A 22,453-nucleotide genomic window follows, 5' to 3' on the forward strand; every position below is an offset into this window, starting at 1 on the left:
TGTCAGGACTGCAGAGCGGTTGCCAAGGGGAGTCTAATATTCAAGTCAATGTATTGGCTCTTCTTGTCTGTCATTGTTATCATATTGTGATAGATCCAAATGATAAGTGTGTAACAAATACATAGAATGGTAAAGTAAGCTTATTTTCTTATATAAGGTAAATGTGTGGAAGTCATGTTTTGGAAGCTCTTTAAATTGGAAAGAGATTGCCATATGAAGTCTCTTTTCTCTGTCCCTATTCTTAGTTCAGCCACTTCTAGCCACTTACCTTTGATTCCTAGCCATTTAAGTTCTTACCCTCTCTGTACCCTTGCTTCATTCCCAAAAAAACTTCCATGTATTGATTAGAAGTATAATGAATTTTTTAGCTCTATTTTTTTTTTTTTATTTTTGCCCCAGGTCCAGCAAGACTATGAATCTCTGTTCCAAATGCTTTGCTGGTAAGTGCAGTAAAAGGTTTTGTGTTTTTGTTAGATTATTGAAACCACATTGTTGGCATCTCCTTTAGGATTTGTGCATGGGTTTCTCTTCCTTCAGTGTGTATATGTAATCAGATTTTCCTCACTTTGGTGCTTCATTTGTTTACTAATCAAAAACGTCTTGTGTAAATGCACCAATTGAACCTTGTTCTTGTTCTGGAATACCCTTGAAGTACAGAGCTCTGCTGTCAGCACAGCTCCTGTGCAGATGGTCTGGCTTTCAGAATGCATAAGTCTGAATTGTAATTTGGAGTTCTGTAGGATTTATTTTGTGATAAACTCTGAAATATATTATGGATAAAAAATGAAAAATTGTTATAGAACATCCCTTGTTCCATTTCTTTTTAACTTGCAGCCCTTGAACATTAAATCAGCTGTAGTTCATCAGTAGGCTAATTCTAATTGCTACATATTATTTTCTTATTGCAAGGTGATTGCTAATGTTTAAAATGTTAGGAATAGCTATGGACCTTTTCCTGTTAGCATCTTCTATCTTTGAATTTCTGAAAATTTTTGTTTGTATTAGTATTGTATACTTATTTTTAATTGTAATTAAAGTGCTGTCGTAGATCCATAGATCATGATTGTTATTTTATCTTGGGGGAAACAGGTGCAATAGTAAAAAAATCAGGTTTTTTTAAGACTTTAAAGATTTTTCTGCGTGTTTTTTTTTTTTTTTTTTTTACAAAAATAAATTTTGACTTAGATTTCAGATCTTGGGTTCAGCATGACTTCATTAAACAAACACATGGGAAATAAAGATTGTCAAAGGCTGTTCAGAAAAATGATGCATGTATTTCTCTGGCTGTTTTCCAAAACAATGGATTACTGGAAAAGGGTATACTGAAGAAAGTTCAAGTCCTTTCTTGTACTCTTTCCTTACTGATCACAGAAACAAGATACTAGGTTTTTGATTTGACTCAGTACAGCTGTTATGTTCGTATCAGCACTGTAAACAACTTCTGTGTACCTCAGAAATGTGGTTTTTCTGATCCTGAGATATCAGAATGGCCCATCCCTCATATTCTGAATTTAACAGAGTACCCAAAACTTCACTGCCAGTAGATGAGGCATTAAGCAAAGCATCTTTTATTTTGGTTTTACTGGGCATTCTTTGTTGCTTTGTTTGTTTTTAACATGAAGAAAAATTCTTGGCTGCTATTCTGTAATTCTCCTGACATGCCATTACCTCTGAACAAGTTCATTTTTTCTATTGTACAAAATGATATCTAAATATTTATGGGATTTTGGGCGTGGGGGTGGGGTAGGGAAGCTTGATTATTTAAAATTCTCAAGAATTTCCTTGCAGCCTGTTTATTTCAATGAAATAAGACTTTTGAAGAGTTTGAGTAACTTAAAAAGCTGCTGCTAGTTGGAACAAAACCAAGTATTGTAGGAAAAGGCAAATTTAATTTATGTTTTTTTAGATCTTAACTATGGTTCCTTTAACAAGTAGCACTCAAATAACCAGTTCTGTTTGAGTAGTAACTCAAAACCTCTCAATGTCATCGTTCCAACATAAGTATCTTTTTTCTTTTTTTTCCTTTTTTTTTGTGTGTGATATTACTCAAATATTTTTGTATATTTTTTTTATACTGGGCTTGCAGCCACAGTATTGAAATAGAAATATTTAGACTCTTGTTTCTGTAAATTTAAGCCCCACAGATAGCAAGATTTTAGGAAAGTAAGCTGTTGAAAGATGCTTTTCACTATTCCAGGCACTCCCAAAATACGATATGAAGGAATTTCCTCTTGTTTCTCTTTTAATATGGCAAGTTATTAATTCAAATGTATTGAAACAGATTTGTATGCAAGGGAAAATTGGGAATTATTATTTCTCTTGACCATCGTTTCCTTTCTCTTTTATTTTAGAAAAAAGAAATCCACACAACGAAAAAGGTTAGTGACTTTGTTAAATGACTGGTTTGATTATTTATTTTTTTTCAGAGGGAAGGGATAGAATCTAGTCTTCTGTTGGTTTGTTTTTGTTTTTTTTTAAAAATTCATTTCAGACCCACAGCAGCAAAGCCCCTTACATTTGTGCAAGCATTACCTTTTTATATAGATCAAGGGAGAAGGGCAATAAGTCGGCAATAGATGAAAACGTTGTTGGGTTTACATTGCAATATGAGTTATGTGGAACCTTCCCATCTTTACTGTTTTTCCAGACTTTGAACTATGTACAATTTTGTAAATACGTGATCATGAGCTCTTCCTTGCTTCTGCCCTTCCTCTCTTTCCCATTCCCTGGGAGAAACGGTCATAGTTTGATGTCTGTGATGTTAATTAGCACAGAAACAAAACAAAGGGCAATGGTCAGGGGCTGTCAGTTTGCCACCCTGTTTGACCAAATGCTTGTGGTTTCTAAATTTATTGTCAAGATAAATTCACTGAATTTTCACTCCCATTGTTGAAAGATGAAACAAACAGCAAAAGCAACCAGATTATGTAGCAGGGAGACTGGAATTCCTTGTTTTGACTATCTTTGTACTTTTTCTACAGAAATACTTTTCACAGGTTATAATAGAGACTAAGTTGTTCAGCTTTCTACGGTAAGAATGAGCTGAATACTGCACAGATACATGCAACCCTTTGCCTAGAAAAGCCCAATAATTCGACCTAGATCTAGGAGGTTCACTGAGCTCTTCTCTACAGCCACAAATCTGTTCATTTGCTGCAGAATAGTTCTTGGCTTGCACATGAAGGTTGATAAATACTGGAGAGGAACTTGAAGTTAGCAGTTGTCTTCGGCCTGCTTTGCCTCCCCTTTGCCCCATCTGCCTATTCCAAGAAGGAATACCCACTTTGTTTCATTTAAGACCTGTAGAATCAGTGAACTCTGAAAAGTTCAAGAGCCTCTCTGAAATAATTCCAAGTTAATTGTACTTCACAACATTGTCTCCAGTGCTGACCATGTGCTATCAATGCCTCAGTCTCCTGATACAGTACAACTATAATCCTACATATTAAATTGCTTCAAATAAATTTTCTCTTCAGATAGTTAAGGCATAGTTGCTTCAGACTTCCTGCACATCCAGAATACAAATGCAATAAAGTGTCGGTATTTTTTAAAAAAATCAGAGCATAGGCTGGTAAATGCAAAAAGGCAAATTACAGCCAGAGTATCTCCCTTGGTGACACCACATCTTTTGCTAATACTGCAGCCTCTCTTTCAATATGGTGAACTGTGAAATCTGAATGATTAAAATGCAGGACAGTGATAAGTGAAATTTTTCAGAAGTACTCTTTATTAATCTGTCTTTGCTGCTGTTAGGTTTGTGGAAGCTTTAATATCATCTTCAGGTAGGGACATTGAGTACTTTGAAAAGCCACTTTTACAAAGTAGGCTCTTTCAGGCAGGAATTCTACATTCACAGAAACAACAGTTGGTACTTCAAAAACTCAATTTTAATTGGAACCTTTGTGAACAGTCACAGAACAAACTAATACAGAGTAAGAACAATTACTTAAATACAGAAAATAGTAAAACTAGACTTTCTATTTAAATCACCCAAAAAATTCTGTCTGCCTTTAATCCGTTTGATTCTTAGACTAGAAAGTTTAATTTGTGTTACGGTGCTATCAGCATTGGAAAGAGAGGTGCGGGAAGTGGATTTCAGCTTGTGTGATAGTATGTGAAGCTGAAGGTAAGTGCTGTACTAGATGGTTTGGTGGAGAGGTGCACTTGGAAAACTGGAAAAAGACAAAATGCGTATTCATGGTTTTGTGAATCAATTTTATAGCCCTTCTGTCTGAAGGTGTAATTGAAACTTCTAGAGGTAGATGTCCATTTCTTTTCTTAATCCAGATATGCAATGTTAACGATCATGTTCTGTGAAGTGCTAGATTAGCATCACTTGAGAAAATACTTAAACCATTTAACCCAAGAATTCTCTGAGTTTTGGGGGCCTTGACTTTTAGTTTATTTTTATTTTTAGTTTGAAATCAAACACATTTTTTTTACGTACTGGTATCTTGATGAGTAAAAAATATGGATTTTTTTAATCTTCATCTATCAAGTAGGAGCTGGAACCATGTATGTATTTTCAATATTTACACTCAGCTCTATGCCAGATTATGAAATTTTAGAACTTCAATAGTATCTTTTATTCTCCTGAATTTGAAAGATCTCATAAGAGGGAGAAAAATAGACAGTCTTCTACATAACATCTGATTATAGAATTACTCGCTATTCTTTGTTTCTTGAATTCACTCAGATGTCTGACTGTAGAGTTATTTCATGTTTTTGTGCATCTTAACGCTTCTGCTTTGTTGAGCAGACCTTTATTCTGTCATGCCTAAGCCATGCACAGTTTTTGGAATTCACAGAATTGGGGGTTTTATGTGACTCAGCGTCACTTGAATAACACAATTTCCCCTTCTCTCAGGCTTTGTAAATCCTAGGAGCTATTTAGAATGCTGACTTCAGTGGCAGTAATAAAACCTACTGTAAGCATGAGGTGGCAAAAATCAGCATTCCTGCCTAAATAGATTTTGCTGTTAATCAACTGTTAACTTGATCTTCAGGCAAGCTTTCAGCTTGCTTACTGGAAACCTTTTCAACAGGTCCATCTTGCATGTTGCTAGTTCATATTCTGTTGTCTTTGCTGTATCCTGTTGTATGACACATGACAAATTATGCTTTATTCAGCCCTGCTTCATAAAGTTTTCATTCCTAAATGAAGGATTAAATACGTTATATTTGCATTTTCCATATCCTTGTAATTTCTTATGTGGATCCACGTCTTAGTACTTTGCTGAAAAAGCAGCAGGCATTTTCAGAAATTTGAAAACAGTACTAAGGACTAATCTGTACACAAAATGTTTCTTTTTCAGTATAGTATTCCCTTTGTTGGCTCCTGATGGAAACTGGTGCCTCAATTTGTTGCTTCATTAAGCTAGAATTTGTTGCTGTATTCATGTCTGTCTTTGTATTTTGAAGTACATGGACTGCTTGGTACAAAGACCAGGACTGACTGGCTAGCACTTGAAAGTAGGGAAGCTTCATCTTCAACTTCTAATACACAGTCAGGCTTGCAGATAAATAATTCTTGGAAAATTGTATAGCTGGTTACAGTGGTAACAAAGATATTTCTAATTTCTAGAGTAATTACTAATAAAGAACTATAACATTCCAGATATAAACACAGATATTGTTTGGTATACGTTTAATTTCTTTAACTCTATGCCTAAATAATTTTTGTAAGTGGAAGGCTGGCAGGGAAAGGATGTCTTATCATAATTGATAAACTTGAGATGTATGCTAAGTTGGAGAAAGACAATCACCATGAAATGGAATCAAGAAAAATAATTGGATAAATTAGTTTGACTTATCTTACTTATCTGTAAGCTTGATTTGCACTGCTGACCCCAAAGATTCTCTTTACTCTGTTCGTATGCATTATTCTGTGGCTTTAAAGAAAAATGTAAAGAGCTGAGTAATAGCTCTGTTTGGGTTGTTAGAAGAGAGCAATATTTTATGGAAGGATTGGAAAAGGATTTATATGTATTTAGTTGACTCCTTTTCCCCTAACCTGTCTTAAAGGTTTGGAGAGGAAATACAAATTAATAGAAAATGAGTTTATTCAAGCATAGTTGTATTATCTAAGCTTAGGACTAATTGTTTTTCTTCTGTCAAAAATAGTACCGTCAACGAAATTATGCAGCATAGTTACGCTACATGTTGCTAGTACTCAGTATATACAGAAGAACTGGAAATATGGGAGAGAAGGACACCTGAAGCTTTCTAGGTTTGCTGGAGTGTGCAGAATTTAAGAGATCAATTGTAAAGGAGGCTAGTATAATACTGAGGGGTCCACTTTTCTTCTGTCTATACTATCGTGGCATGGAAGTTGTGGAGTGCTTTGTGGCAACACCAATATGATTTTGCTATGCGTTATGTAGAAAGACGTTCCAGATGCTGTATAGAAGACACAACCCTCATCTGCCTGGGACCTGGCTGTGTAAAGGCGTTGTATGCACAGCAGAGCAATGTAGAGTGTGGACAGGGCCAATTGCTCAGCGGCTGGTTTGATCTGCTCAATTATTTTCTTCTTTATCTCCTCCTTTGTCTTCCCCCTTATAAAGTAGTGGGAAGGGGCAAGCCTGGTGGAGGACAGACCCATGAAGTATTTTTATTTTTGTACAATTGTTAGTGGAAGAAAGAGAATTTCTTTCACAGCTGGCACTCAAATGTTGTATATTGTGGTAGGACAGTTTTTTGTTTCTGACTACTACTAACTTCAACTTAGTAGGGCTTTTTCCAGTCACATTTGAAAATGTCTTTTCACCAACAGAGTCTAGGAGAATGGAATGCCTTCTTAATTAAGAACTTTAACATTTTACAGTCAAACCTATCAACAAACTACCCTGTGGGACATTAATGGCAGTTTCATTGGATTGCATCTTGCTAAATTCATAGTCTAGTGGTATGGGGCTCATTTGTTAAAAATATGAATTACACTCAAACAAAAATAAGACTGCTTCTCCATACTGGGTACCTGAAAAGATTGCCAAAAAGTCCTGATGTACTTTTTTCCTCTGTCTTAACAAGACAACATTGATATTTTCCGTGTGTTTTCTTTTTCTTATCTCAGGGGACTGCCAGTCCCATTTTACAGACTGATCCACACACAAAGAGCTCAGCCCTTTTTTGTCTCAGACTTGATTATTTTTAGTTTTTCATTGCTCTGTTTTCTTCTTTATGGTAAAGCCAGTTTCTTTCTATTTTGTTACTATCTTGTTCACCTTCTAACTCATAACCTTTCCAAATGACTCGTTGAAACACCAGCTGTAATTTAGTCTCTTGTGTATAGGTTCTCTGATGATGTAAAAAAAAATATGTTTATAAATATGACTTGATTACCATGATGTTTGCACATTGCCAGCATGAAAGCGTAGTTACCTATTTGAAATGTGCAACCCATAGGCTTCATTTATTAAACTTTTTTGTAACTCCATTCTCCTATAAATGTGTGCATAAGATAGGAGAAGGAATGTTTTTCTTTTTTCCCCATTTAGCCATTTGCTTGATTTATAGAAAAGTCTGTGTTCTGTGTATTTGCTCGTTTGGAAACCTTCTGTAGTTTATGGAGACACTAGTGATTTGTTCCTTAGCCTCCCTGTGGAGTTTGTTCCATATTACAATCTAATTCCATGTCCGTGTCGTGCACTCCTGAGTTGTTAATTTGTACATTTCGATGCAGTTTGTTTCATCGTGTTTTTGTAATCCAAACTGAATGTAACGAGCTGTGTGCTTTGGGGACCCAGCCTTGCCTTGCCAATTAGAACAAGTGGTTACTGAGAGAGAGCATGTTTTAAATAAAACATGGCACCTCTGTGTGGGACCGGCAGCCTTTGGGGAATAAAAGAGGATATTTTAACTCTTTCTCTCTGAGAAGAGAGGTCAGTATCAGTGAGCGCATTTTAGAAACATTGAACTCATTCCTTTGAGATACATGATGCAGGTTCATATTTCATCTTGCAAATAAAATTTAGTTTGTCATTGGAGATGTATTATGCAGTACTGCATGCGGAGTATTTAGGAATGCACAAGGATCTCTCTTGAGCTGACCGCATGTTTTCTAGGATTCTAATTGCTAACACCACAATGAAAATTGTGCAGGACTAGCAGCTAACCTTTTTCTTTTCCCCTTGTACTGCTACCCAGGAGGCTGAGGTAGGACAGGAAGAGTGCCAGGTGGTAGAAGAACTAGTGGCAAAATGTATTTTACATGGGAAGCATCTAGAAGCAACACTTATTAAATAAAAGCATGAAGTTTATGTGCTAGGTGACCGTGAGGAAGGGCTCATTGTTATTCTACCATTTTTAGTTAGCTGTGGAAGTGTGCCTCTGTGACCATCAATATTTGTGATTGTTACAGAAATTATCCAGCATTCTGCTGATCTTTATGCTAACTAAATTTCCTGGTGAATTCAAGCAAGACACAGCAATAATTTTAGAAGCTAACTCTACTTAGCATTCTCCTTCTATTCCAGCCCCAACAATTCCTTTCCTCTCTCCACACTCTCACTTGGATGTTTTACATGCTTGTTTGTCTTCAAAGGGAAGAAGTTACTGTCCACCATCACCTTTCAGCTAAGGACACTGAGAAAGAATTTAGGCAAACAGTTGTGGTGACTGACTCAGACAACATTTCAACAGTCCTTGCACACACAACCAAGGCAAGACCAAGAGAAACCTCCCTTGGGAAAACCTTTTAGTTCAGCAGCGGGATGTAAGGGAAGAATAACTGCTAAGGTGATATAAGCTGTTAGGTAAGCAGGTGAATAAGAAAAATGTGATCTGGTAATAGAAAAAAAATGTAACTAATGACTTTTCAATTGTCTATCGATTTTATATGAAAGGAATGTGATCTAGCAGCTAGACAGCTAGCTAGGAACTCGAGACTCAATTTTGTTTTCACAGTCAATGAGCATTTCTTTGTGATGCTAGATAAGTCACTTTTTTTGTCTTCCATTTCTGTTCCTCATCGGTTACTCGGAGATGGTATTTCCCTGCTTCACTGGAATGTTTGTGAAGGTAAAATATGTATGATGTTCAGTACAGTAGCAATGGTCATCTAAGGAGCTGCGGTAAATCTAGAGCCCTTTCTTGGGAAACAAAAGATCATTTTGAGAAACAACATCTGTATTTTCCAAGTCAGCTTGAAGTAAGCATGCCATTAGCACATATTGGAGTAAATTACAATTTGTCTGTCTTCAATGGCAGTAGGGCTCTTGGGCTGAGTAAATTGCCCAGACTCTGGGATAGAAGCTTGATCCTCTGGTTATATGTATAGGAGATTGATACCCTACCCTCACCCCCCCAACACTAGCATAGTGTTAGTGCAGGAAATTAGAGTAGCAAATTAGTTTCAGATCTTATGGAGGAAGAAGACAGTTTTATTTCACAAAATCTGTATTTAAGTTGATTTTGTCTATTTTTATTTTCACACCCATATAGTCACAAGCCCCAAGATGCACGTCCAAGTAGTCTGGCCAACATAACCTTTGTGCAACACAGACAACAAGGAGCTCTGGCTATCGAGCCCTTGCTATGATGAAAAGCTGATTTTGGACTTGCCTTTTATAGCCTTCAGTAATGGATGCTGTGAGGGACCTTTTGCTTCTTTCTTTTGTCTTAGCCCTCATAAGTTTTAGGCAAAATTCTGGTATTTCAGTTCTCTTCTTTCCCATATGTGGCTGTTCTACAGTTGCAGTTTGGTTCTTCATTTTCTTCACACTTATCTTTTGTTCAGTTTGTTTTTCTTCTTAATTTGAATGAAATCACACTGCACTATTGAAATTAATACATACCATGTCTTTTAAATCCCTTAATGCTGTTTTTGGGGGAATCTGCAAACATTCCAGTCATTCTTTATTCTTACCAGTCTTCATAGATCTCTTACAAATCCTATATGTTCTCACAAAGTTAGTCACCAGAGGGCAAACTGCTCATGCAGATTTAGTCAATACAACTATAACTTTACCTTTTTTAAAAAAAAATCATCCCAAACTATTGCCTATGAATGAGTTTACATGTAGTATTAATTAGATGGAAAGTGAAAAGTATGACTCTCTTCAGATAAGATACAGAAGTTAGTATTTTACATTGAATGAGAGGGAATTTTTATGTTAACATTTAAACTGTTTGACTAATTTGCACACTTCAGGGGTGGGGGGTGGGGGGGCAGAAATTCCCCTTTAGATAAAATTTGCTATTGTGTTCACATTAAAATATCACTTAATTATTAGTCAGGGAGAATACTAGTAGCTTAGAATAGTTTCCAGCAGGAATCTGTCTTTAACCTTAATTGTGAGTAGATGAATCTCTGTAATGGAGGGGGTTGGGGGTGGGGGGGAGAGGGGGCAAATCTTATGCTGGAGATCGCAAAGCCTGCAGTACTGTAGATAAGGCCTGCCTTGAAAAGTTGACCAAAATAACTGCATGTCTAGTAACCGAGTGTGCAAGATTTTGTTCCCTTCCTTTGCAGGAAGCATAGATTGTTGACTGAAGATTTAGGAAATGACAAGACAGGTTACAGTGCCATAATAATTAATCCATTCTGTGTGTATGCATTATAACTGTCTTTTAATTACAGTAAAAGGAGCAAAGGGTACAGGAAAGTGTAAGATTACTGGCCTGATCTGGTTTAGATCACAGGTCATTAAATATCATCTAGGTAAGCTATGTTTGCTGAAAATGTCTCCTTTAAACAGATACCCTGTCCTGATATGAAGACACTGCGGGTTCTGTGTGCACCATGGGTGCTAGTATTTCTAATGAATAACTGCTCTCGCAATTAAGTAAGAAATAAAGTACATATTTTTAATTGCAACACTATAAAGATGTTTCCACAGAATCGTACTCTCATTTATTGTACTGAATAGGAAGCAATATAAGACATTCTGTCATGACCTATATCGTCTTCCTACAGCATTTGCACATTGACCTGAACAGACAATAATTATTTTATTTATAGAATTTCTTTAGAGAACTAATTAGCCCCCCAGTACGTTAAGAAAATAATTTACCATCTTGATATTTCTGTGAATCAAGGTGGTGATATTCTTGTTCACTATACATTGACATCTGTGCTTTGGATTCTTATCTAACATTCGCAGATACTGGATATCAACTTCGCAAAGCCTTGGGACGATAGTTCTTTCTTAATCTCTCTCCCCCAATGCATATAATTTTATGATGCTTTAAATGATGAATTCACAGGTCTCCCTACCTTTATGGAACTGCAGGGGTATTGAACGCTTCTGCTAGTGGGAACCCAAGATTACCTATTTGAACATCCTGAAAATAAATAGTAGTAGTAGGAACTTAGAGAAGTCATGTAGGAATTCTGTGGCAAAGACAGCGGGTAAAGTTCTCGTCATACGTTTTGAACATCTTTCATTCTACTCAATTAGCAAGTTAAGGGTCCTCTAAAGGTGAATTTCTATGATTGTTTGCATGCATTATGAAAATAATTTAAAATAAGATAGAGGTGAGATCACAAGTGTAAAAAAAATAAAAATAAAAATATTAGTACAGACACTTACTGGTTTCAGACTGCTTGACATTTTGAGCTTAGTGTAGGACCTGGCCATCCTGCGATGCCATCTTGCCATCCCTCTGGTATAAATAAATTCAGCTATGTGGAACTGAGACTGTTACTCAGCCAAAGAATTTGAAAACCATGAGTCAGGAGTGTTGACTCTGAGCTGCTGGGCTGTAATCAGGTCACAGATTGGACCCAAATGCTCTTATCTCACTTTTGATCAGAAGTGCTGAAGCTGAACAAGCAGTCTAGTCATAGTCTTCTACAGAGTCCACCTTCAGAGACTGCTCTTTTCTTGTTGCAGCAAGAGGAGAGCAAAGTAGCTCTGGTAATGGTCTTCAGACAATACTGCAACATTTTTTTCTCTCCTTTGCATTAAGACTTCTCATGGGGTGAATTTGGAAGGAGACTGCTTTGTGTATTTTTAAATGCTGATGTTACCCACAGCACTGAATAAGTGAACGCATAAATTTCATGATGAACAAGGTTAATGAACTCAGTGTGTAAGGAAGAAACAGTGGAACTTTCTAAACTTTGTTTTGTATTTATATCTATTTATATACATTAGCAATTCAACAAAATTGGTAGCATTTTTATTTGATCTCAGTTCCTAAATAACAGGAGCTTTTCTATTTTGGGATTGGGGCGTTTCTGCCCAGCTTTGTGGGAAAGTTCCCATATAAATGGAGAGTAAGTACAAACAGCCGATAGGTGCTTCCGGCGAGGGGGTTATAAGCATTAGAAATGACCAAAAGTGTTGTGTATATTGAATACGTCTAGGTTGCTCAAAGTGGACTTGGTATTCATTTGCTTCCAGTTAATTTATCTGAGGTGAAGTTTGCAGTGAGTGAAATCAGCAATAAGAGACGCATTTCTTAATTGGTAATTGTACAAGTTACAGGCTTCGCCCTCTTAACTAAGCACGGTGATTTTTTTCCTTCAGAGTAGGAAAAAAGACTCCTCCAGTGCTTTAAATAGTGTCAGTGGAGGTAAATACCAGAGTCTGGCTCATTTCTAGACTGAAAATGAAATATATTGTGCTGTCTGCCATTGTGTTTTAGCAATGTTTAGTATAGTGTTACTGCCCTTAATAGATGAGCTTTCATTCACCTCTGACATATCCTGCCCTGCAATATGTGAAGACATAGAAAGCTGGTCCTAGTGTGGGTGAGTGCAGTCTTTCACCATGGCATTTTCTGTGCCTCAGCAAAGTCCATGCACCTCTTCAAGTCCTCAGCAGAACTGCTGTCTGCTGAAGAGCTTTGAGCAGCAATTTAAAAGCTAGATTTTACAATGCTGGCTCTTTTTTTTTTTTTTTTTTTTGAGACTCGCTAGTATTTAGAGAAAATTGTGATAGATATAAATAATCCTAGAAATGCAGAAGCATTTAATGGATGTGGATGTCTCCCCAGTTGACAAAGGTAAGTTAATGTTTAGAAATACCTCAAATATTAGTCTTTATTCTGCACCATTGCTGTTAGTGTCTGTAATTATTATTTTAAAAGAGTTAAAATAATTCTGTAAGTGAAAACTTTTAACTGTAAGGGTTTAATTTAATATAGATGTGGCAGTCACTTCTTTTGATAAGCAGCACATGAAAGTTATAGTTATAGCTGCTGCATGACTGCTGCTAGTCAGAGGAAACTGGATGGGTTCCAATGTGAATATCTTTTTTTCAATTCTTCTAATTGGGCTCTTGAATCTGTGAACAACTGAACTGAAAAGTGTTTCTCTGAAACCAAATTCAAGATGGCTGGCTGGGTTCCCTGAGTCAATATATATGGTAGCTGTGGGGAGCAGTAGGTCCTCCAGTGCATTTCTGTCCATTTTCTTTTTTCTTTTCTTTCTTTCTTTCTTTCTTTGAAAGGGTCTTGGTGTGCCTCAGTTGGGATAAATATATAGGAATATTCATCAAACAGCCTTAGAAATGCAGAGCACTGGAAGCTTTTGTAACACAACCTGTTTTTCTTGGTGGTAACCAAAAGAGCTTTTTTGATGTAAAGGTCAGATTGTGTGTATTTGTTCTCACTTGAACTCTTTTTGACAGAACGAAAGCTATTTTGCTCTTGATTTATAAGATATTTACTGTGAGTTAGTACTGCATAAATATCGGACATTGTGAGCAGCTCTGTGTTCTGCTGACCATGCCCTAGTAAATGGTGAAAGGAATTCTAAGATTTTTTTATTGGGGCTTTTATGTAGGTATGGTAACAAAGTACAGAATGTCCATTTACAGGAGAGTAGAAGTAATTGTTTTGTTTTTAACTGGAAACTGTTTTCTCTTCCACACAGCCAGGTCCAATAACTCCCTGTAGAGAGAGAATGAATAGTCAGTTGTGATGCTTTCCATACACACACCTGAGCCTGAGAAATTAGACCATGCTTTAACTGACAGGGAAGGGAAACTTACGGCTCACTTGCTTTTGACTTCTGAAGATGTTGTCAGGACTTGAGAGTATCTCCTTTTAGGAGACTTCAGAAAATGAAGTACTAAACCACATATACTATTATGGCAGCTTGTTCTATAGTTAGGCTTACCAAGGTACTCAAATGAGAGTCTGGCTGCTTTAAAAAGAAAACATTAAGCAGATAATCTTGCTGATATGTGGACGCATCATTTCTATAAATTCAAATTGAAGATTATTTCTGTGAAGAACAAGAACAGTTTGTAACCCTTTCTGCAGTTTAGTAAAATTGATCAGAATCAATTTCACGGATTTTATGTAAGAGTTTAGTTATGAAAAAAAGTGATTCTAAATGTTTCAAAATTTGGAACAGATTTTTAATATATTTACCCATATAAAGGGTACTTTATATTACCCATGTAAAGGGGTGTGATGGTGGCATTTCAAGGCTTCTGTTATCAAGCAGCAGTCTTACATCTTCTTAGACTATACTTGAGTTGTGCCAGATTAAACACTCTTGTCTACATAGGTTTTTAAATAATTTTCTTTTGTGTGTAGAAAAATACTGAAGTTCTTTATCAGTTTCTCTTCCCTGTGGTGGTGTTCTGTGAGTGTCAGGAATAAAGTAAAGATCTCTTAATCTGGACCATATTTCTTGTGTGCATACATATTTAGTGGGGAACCAAGCTAAAATGTTGGTCTATGTTTATATAAATGTAAACACACAATCTGTATTTTTATAAGTATATACATTCTCTTAAGATATATGCTCTATATTTCATGTAAACATTCTGAAGTAACTTTTTACTCTGAATTGTATGTTAAATATTTCCCATTATAAAGTTACTTCACTTCTTAGAACTCTTTTTAACTTGTCACATTCCTAATCAAAATAATCCTTTAGAAACTGAAAGACCTCAGATGTGCCTAACCCCACGTACACTTGTTTGGATCAGCTAGCTTTTATCTGCTAGGTGCTGCAAAGGAGCAGATGAGGCATGAAGTCATAGAAGTCACTGGCTAAGCACTTGTATGGAAATACTAAACTGTCTCTAGTTAGAGTAACCTCTTCTGGAAGTGCAGAGGAACAGTTTTTTAAATTTTGGTTTCTTTTAATTATTTTAGTGATTAACATAGAATTGTGAAACAGTAGGAATGACAGTTATCTTCCTGACCTTTTTGCTTTAATCTGTAAACAGAGGCATTGGGAAGGAATATCCTGCTGGATGTGACAGTCTGAAGCAGTCATTTTTACTAACAGTAGCAGCACCTCTAAGTAAATACCAAGCATGTCTTAAATTTAAAAACAAAATAAACAAAACAAAACCAACAAAAAACCAAAAAAACCCCACGCAACAAAAAACCCAAACCCAAATCATTTGAGGTAACTTCATATTTCACCACATAATAAATTTTAAGTTCCTGTATTTGTGAACTTTCTATTAAATTCCAGGTGGCATTCAGATGTATTCCTACACTATGAATGGACAAATAAGCTAGCAAACAAGAAATGCCCAACAAGACAGGACAAATACTAAGCTTAATTATATTGTAAATGCATGTGGATGTTCTTTAAGTTTTTTTAGTTAACAAAAAGTGCTAAATTTCATGTTTAAACGTGAACAGGACTGAGAATCAGTCTTTAAACTTGATCACAGATTCATAAAACATTTTGGTTTAAATCAGTCTTTTGTGAAACAGGGTTAGCTTAACATTTACTAAGTTTTAAATCTGACAATTAATTCTAGAGCTGCCAGGTTAGAACCAATTTTTTCCATTTCTCCTTTGCTACTGAAATTCTAAGGAAATCAGGACCTGAAAATTGCAGAAAGGTGTAAGCGAGTGTGGGATGGTGTTACTGAGCACGTGAAGAAATCCTGTGTTCTGTTCTGCATTTTCCACTAAGTCTGAGGCAGAGTAGCTGTAGAACCCGTATAAGCATCTGACTGCAAGAGCTGAGATGTTTGCTCGTTTCTACCCAGCCTTCCTTTTTGCTTAGCCAAAAGGAATTTGATGTTCTTCAGCTTTTAGACTGTCAGTGGAAGCCCTTTAGCATGCAGCTTAGTGTATGTCTGGGTCACCTTCTGCCCTCCTTGATTCCGCGTTCTGTGTAAGGCTAAGGGGTGGTTGGGGGGAGAAGTTACAGTAGCATTTGCTGTGTCCAAAACTTTTTTTTTTTCCCCTCTGCCTTGTATTAGAAAACATTCGCCTTTTTAAACTGTGCCTCGTATTGCATACAGCAAAAGGCTGTGTTCTATTAAGGATGTGGGCACCGTTACAAAACACTGATTCCCGCATAAGCGGGTTATCGAAGGGAAAGTTTCCTGTGTTTTGACTGCACTGCAGCTTCCAGATGGAGCAAGGTTGAGTGAAACTAGTAGCAAATTACTGTTGTGACTTCTTTTGACCTGTGCTGTTCTGGCTTTCTAGGTACAACTTTATTTGCTAAAGCCTTTCTATGGTAATATTTAGTATCATTTATTAAATAGAGAATTAACCATGAAATTCAACTGTATATTAACTGCAGCTCATTTTCTGCCTTTTGCTCAAGGGAAAGCGAGTAGGAGGCTTCCTGCCTCTCTTCCCAGTTTTACTGCTGATTAGGGAAACTGAGACTATAAGAGTTGGGTTTTTTTCTGCTATATAAGTTTGTGCAGCAAGGTATTAACAATCTTTCAGTTGGGCCCAGGTCTATTAGTGGGAATATACAGTGGTATGAGAATGAAATTGTTGAAAATTTTATGCCTCCATGACCTACTGTAGAACATTATCCTGCTGTAATGTTATTAAGTCATTTTTCATCTCCTTTTAAATTAACATTGACGTTCTATTACTGGATTTGTTCTTCTCTTCAGATTGGAACATAAAGGAAAAAAATTCTTATTGCTGGAATGTTAAAATTAATTGTTTGATAAGGTGTACCTTGCTTGAAGTGGAATTCTAGAAGGATTATAATGTAAGATCAATCTCTGCTTTACGTTTACTTTTATGTTTGAAAAAGTCCTTTTGGAGCATTCAGGGCATCAGGAGAATGCAGGAAGTATGGATGCATTGAAGTCATGGTGAGAAAGGGCAAACTGCAGAAGGAGAGACCCATGCCCATCCATGCTGGTATTACAAGGGATAGTAACTCTTCAGAGAGTTCTGCCTTTAGTAAGCATTATGTCTTTTCAGTAACTGCCTTGTGACACTGTCTGCTGTTTGGTGATGTGAATTTCATGTTATGTACAGAGAGGTGGGAAAGCTGTTTGCAATTGTCAGTCCTGGTAGTTGGGGGTTTTTTGTTTGCTTGAAAAGAGCCTTTTTTGCAAAACTGGATACAGGTTTGGAGCTGGTATTTTACAAATGCTTTCACTATAGATTTTCACTCTGATTCAACTTGGGTCAACCCTAACTAGAAGTTATTGATAAGGAATTTATGTTTGTCTATGGAAGCCAAATTGGCTTTATAATCCAGTTTCTATTTAATACTTTAATCAAAATTTCAGAATACTCCAGGTGAAGCATGTGTTCTTAACTTTAGGAAAGATATAGTTCTATAGACAGAGCTGGAGTGTTCAGCATAACCAGTAAGAGTTTGGGGTTGGGGAAGTGGAAGGAAGTTCTTTGTTCTGCTTTTAAGATATCACCACCCTACTTGGAAATTTACAGTCCTTCAGACGAAGCTTAGGCATAAATGCAGGTCAGCTGGTATTTGATAGAAGTGGTGGAGCACAGACTTCTACCAAGAGGGATGATGTGTGCAAGGAAAAGAACACTTCCACAAAAGGGGGTGGGTGGGTGGGGGAAGGTGAATGGCAGATAATTCACTATTTAACAGCCTTGGACAGAAGTACTCAATTTTCTGAGAGTTTTTAAATCAGTCATTTCAGAACCTGTTATATTCATTTGGCAAGTGATGATATGCTTTTACTGTTTTGTATTTGTTTTGGTTTTTTCTCCTGGTCAGCAACACATGATAGCTGAGGAGGAGGAAAATTATCTTCAGTTTGTTTTGTGGGACAGTTGTGTTTTTCCAGGAGTTTTTCTAGTGTCTTGTCTTCTGCTTGCTGTCTTCTAGAGTGACAGCAGCATCACATAGGGTTTATATTTTAACACATTTGGTTAAAGTTAATGTCTTCAAATTATGTTTGTCTGGCTCAGATATTTACTTCACATTGGGTTTATTTTTATTTTGATAATTTTCTGCCTAAAACATTTTAAATTGGTACAAATTGGTGGTTAAAGTAGTCATGATTGGCCAGAGAGGTAAGTTGAGATTTGAAAGTTAGGGTTAGAGTTAGCTTCTTTCTTCTGACCCATATTGCTGAAATTTAGATCACGAAAAGGATAGTTGGAAACTTTTCTGCCAAAAGTCTGTGTGTTTCACCTGTCTGGCTGTAATGGCATTTATGAAGAAGAAAGCTTTGGTTTGTTGGAAGCCATAAACTAGTGAAGTAAAACCAGTTTGATCACCTAGTCCATCTGCAGGTGATACAAGATTTCTGATTACTTTTGGTGTATCATGTGGGCTATAGAAATTGCTTTGAGGGTAAAAGGCGAGTAAGTTAATGGAATTGCTTCATCTTTACAAAGAACAAAGGAAAAATGCTCATTTTCCTGATGTCTACCAAATGAAGTGCCAAGAGGAAGTGAAATACATACACTTAAAATCTGATTATCGCTCTGCAAGAAAATAGCCTTTTCTTCCTATATTTTCATGTCAGACACCGTGATATTTTTGCACCTGAGCTAGATTTGGTCCTAGAGGCATTTAGAGAGTTTGTAAAATAAAGGCATCGGTTTGTGCATATGTTAGCTTACCAAAAAGAGTGCAAGATGTGTGAGCTTTCTTAGGGTTCTTTTAAAAATTTTTTTAATCTTCCTCCTTCTGAGAAGTGAGACCTTCACAGGACATCAAGTATAGCGTGGCTACCAATAGATGCAAAGAATCTGTGGTGTGTACCTTTAGAGCTGTTTTTTTCAAGTTTTCTTACAGTGGTGTCAGTCTAACGTAGCTTTCTAACTTGTGCCTTAGGCAGCATGTACTCATGATCAATCCTAACTCAGAATGGATCATTTTTATTATTTTTTTTTTAAGATTTGTGTGAAAGTTCAAATTATTCAGTTTGATCTACAGAAATTCTCAGAAGAAAATGGGGGATCTGTTTGAACAGAAAAAAACTTCTTTAAATGAGGGTCTGAGTTTGGGATCTCTGTGTTCCAGGTGGCAATGGTTTGTGCTGCCAGGTCTGCAGGTGTCTGCTGGAAACAGTTCCCTTACACCAGACAGTTCTTTGTAATGTCCTTGTCCCCCGCACTGTTGTTTTTTTGGGGGATGGGGGTGGGGGGTGTGTGTTTTGGTTTTGTTTTCTGGTTTGATCCAGAAATTGTGATAGATGCTTACCTGTCAGTGTGGTGATACTGTACAGAATGCAGTACAAGAAGGTTAAAGGAAAGCATCTGTATGTCTGATAGCTTTCTGAGAAGCAGTTTTAGTCCCTGGGGTGTGATACATTGCCTGTCTCGTATGATCAGTAGTAAGTGTTCCTTACAAATCAGGCATTCTGTGATAACCTCTTTACATTCTTGAAATCCAACCCACAGTATTCAAGAACTGTAAAAGCAGTATTATAAGGCTACTTACTCTAAGAAGCAGATGTGCATTAAAATGTTAAGCGGCATGCTTCTAGTGTTTTCACTAAGAGAAAATAAGTGAAACATTAACAGTTTTTATACTTCGTTAATATGGTAAGTCATTTGTGATAACACTTCTTCCTTCCCCCTGTCATCTTCTTCTATGTAGGTTTAAGTGGGAAATGTGAGTTGCATTTTTGAAGGAGTTTTGTGCATCTGTGCTGTCTGGTGTTTAAATTGATTGGGCCTTTTCTTTCAAATCTTTTAATGAGGTTTCAAAACTGTTTTAGTTTCTGATCAAGGCTTTCAGATATGTTCACTCTTGAAATGTATTGGGCTATGAGTAGAGTAAGTATTTTTTCTCTATGTGTAAGTTTATTACTTTTCCAAAGGAACTGAAAATTGAAATTAAATCTAACCTGGCAGTATTGTATGCGTGTGATACTGGCCTCTCCCATGATTAAAAATTTAGGATAAGGTGAAATTACTAGGTGTTGACAGACAAATTATGAAAGGTGTCATTGCTAACTGGAAGACCATCTGTAGAGAAACTGTTCAGTTTTAAAAATTCTTCATATTTAATCTTTCTTTGTTCAGTAGCTTGTATCTGGCTCCCCTGTACAGTTGGGGGAATCACAGCTGTAGCTTCCCTTCTGCCAGTAGCTAGTGAAGGGGTATGCAGAGCTCATCCCTAGAGGAGAAGAGATGAGAAAAGTGTGTTAAACAAAGAGAAAAGTTTGAGGATTCATATTGAATCTTAGGATACAGTCTAAACTTCTTAACAGACATCTGAGTTGCTCTTTTTTTTTTTTACAGTATTCCAGCATGTCATGCCGTACCACTCCTGTCAAATTTCTTGAAAGCACTGAACAATAGTGCTGCAGTCACTTATGTGGGGTTGGCAGCTGTGTTGGAAAATGACACTACTCTTTTGGAACCCATCAAAGCTGTGCAGTAATTAGCAAATTTAAAAATAATTGAGTCTGCATGAGTTGGTGGTACCATGTGATACCACTGGTAATGAAAAGTTATTAGCAAGCCTGAAAAACTTCTTTACTCCCTAGTACTGTAGTCACCATAATAAATCTAGATGATCTTCAGTAAAAACAATGATAAAAACTGGATGCTAATTTCAATGTCATTTTACAATGACAGTAGTGTTTATGGAACTTTGTTGTGTATATTTTCTATTGTTTAGGCAATTTGCTTTGTAATTTCCATGTGCTTCAGTCAAAAATAGAGCTGTGCACTATACAAATAAAAGTGATGGTTCACAGTCTGAGCCCAGGTGTGACAGCTAGGAGATGGGCAGTGTGCTTGGGAGGCAGAGGCCACTGGTAGGAGGGACATGCATTAATGGGTTCTTGCGTTGGGAAAAGTCCTGCATTCCTTGAAATTTTCCATTGCATGTCAGTAGCAAAAACTTCCACACGTAATACAATTCTGAAAGTTGCTTTTCCAGTGTTTTTTATATAATTTATTTGTAAAAAAAAAAAGTATATTTAATATTTAATGGATTAAAGCTACATTTGCATTTTTAGTGGAAAACATTCGTATAAGGAAGTTTTGCCTAGCTGTTGTCTGCTGTGGAACATAAATAACTGAATTATGTTTACTTTTGGGGTTCAGAGGCAAAGAGTAGATTTCTGTAAGATTGAAAAGAAAGAGAGGATAGTTGCTTCATCAGACCTCAGTTTGTGGAATCACCTTGCTTATGGATTGTTCTTTTCATGGGCATAGTTCAGTGACCATTGATCTTATCTTAGGTTGTGAACCTGAAAAAAAAGCACGGAGAAGGGACTGAACAGACTGCATGGAAAAAGAGATTTCTTTTTGAAGGGATGATTTGTGTTTCCTCCCGTCAAGGTGGAGCTTATGTGGGCTTTTGAGGGAAGTTTTCTGCATGGTGCAGGAGAGCAAGATGAGTTTTGATCACAAATGTGTGCTTGGTTTGAAATATCACCTTACAAAAACTGCCTCTTTATAAATGGAGGTAGCATTTTCTCTCTTTTTTTAATTCTCCTGTCATACAGAGGAACACTTTATGAAAAATTTTAGGGCAGGTTAAGGCAAGACACAAAACTCCTTGAAGACACCAAGTGATGCAGGATTTTTACTCGTGAGGTAAAACCTGGAATGTTGTGAGCAAAAGTAGCTAGCTGATGCTCCTGAAGTATATAAGCAAGGTACCATCAGTTTTTTTCTTTTTCTTGATCAGATGGCCCCATTTATAGCCTATTTTGGATTCATTAAAGTAAGCTGCTTTAAAAAGAAACGTTCCTTTATTGGCTTTCTTAACAGAGGTCCTTTAGTAAGTTCAAATTTTCTTGCATTTGCCAAAGCAAGGAATTTTCAGAAAAGTGGAAGTGCAGGACTCAGTATTGGGGAAGGGTGGTCTGCCTGGGGCTGTAAAAGGCATATTTATCCTGTGAAACTATGTAGGATGTAATAGCGTATGAAAACACTGAAGGTGGCGAACCATTGAAACTAGTTCCGTCCCTCTGTGTCTCCCGCTCTTTTTTTTCTTAGGGCATGATGTATTGTTTTTAAACTCTGAGAGTAACTTCTTTCCAGAGTGTTCATTTGGCATGATTTGCTGAAATAATTTCTTTTCTGGTTTTCAAATTGTATTAGACTATTGTGGCTGACTTGAGAGATAAGAGTGTGTGCATGTGTGTATGCAGGTTTATTTATATTTGCTTCCATCACAGTTCTATAGAGACGTTTCTCAGACCCTTTTCCCCGCCTCTGTTTTGGCTGTTTCCATATAAATAAGTGACAATTATTCCAATTTCAGTAGAAAGAGGAATTTTTCCTCTTTTCAAGTGTAATGCCTTGACTGGAGGTACTGTCCTTTCTAGGAGTAAGTACTGGAACATTTTCTCGTTACCTATCATTG

At 36.7% G+C, this 22,453-nt stretch overlaps 1 protein-coding gene across 3 annotated transcripts in view; it reads left to right on the forward strand.

Moving 5' to 3' along the window:
• ZFAND3 (zinc finger AN1-type containing 3) overlaps window positions 1–22,453 on the forward strand; it is a 145,699-nt gene that overhangs the window by 34,717 nt on the left and 88,529 nt on the right. For all 3 annotated transcript variants that reach the window (XM_055816092.1, XM_055816093.1, XM_055816094.1), the window contains 2 exons: window positions 400–440; window positions 2,352–2,378. In XM_055816092.1, coding sequence (XP_055672067.1) covers window positions 400–440; window positions 2,352–2,378 — 68 coding nt within the window. The remainder of the gene's footprint in view (window positions 1–399; window positions 441–2,351; window positions 2,379–22,453) is intronic.

This window comes from Falco peregrinus, chromosome 11, assembly GCF_023634155.1.
Source record: "Falco peregrinus isolate bFalPer1 chromosome 11, bFalPer1.pri, whole genome shotgun sequence".
Classification (NCBI taxonomy): domain Eukaryota; kingdom Metazoa; phylum Chordata; class Aves; order Falconiformes; family Falconidae; genus Falco; species Falco peregrinus.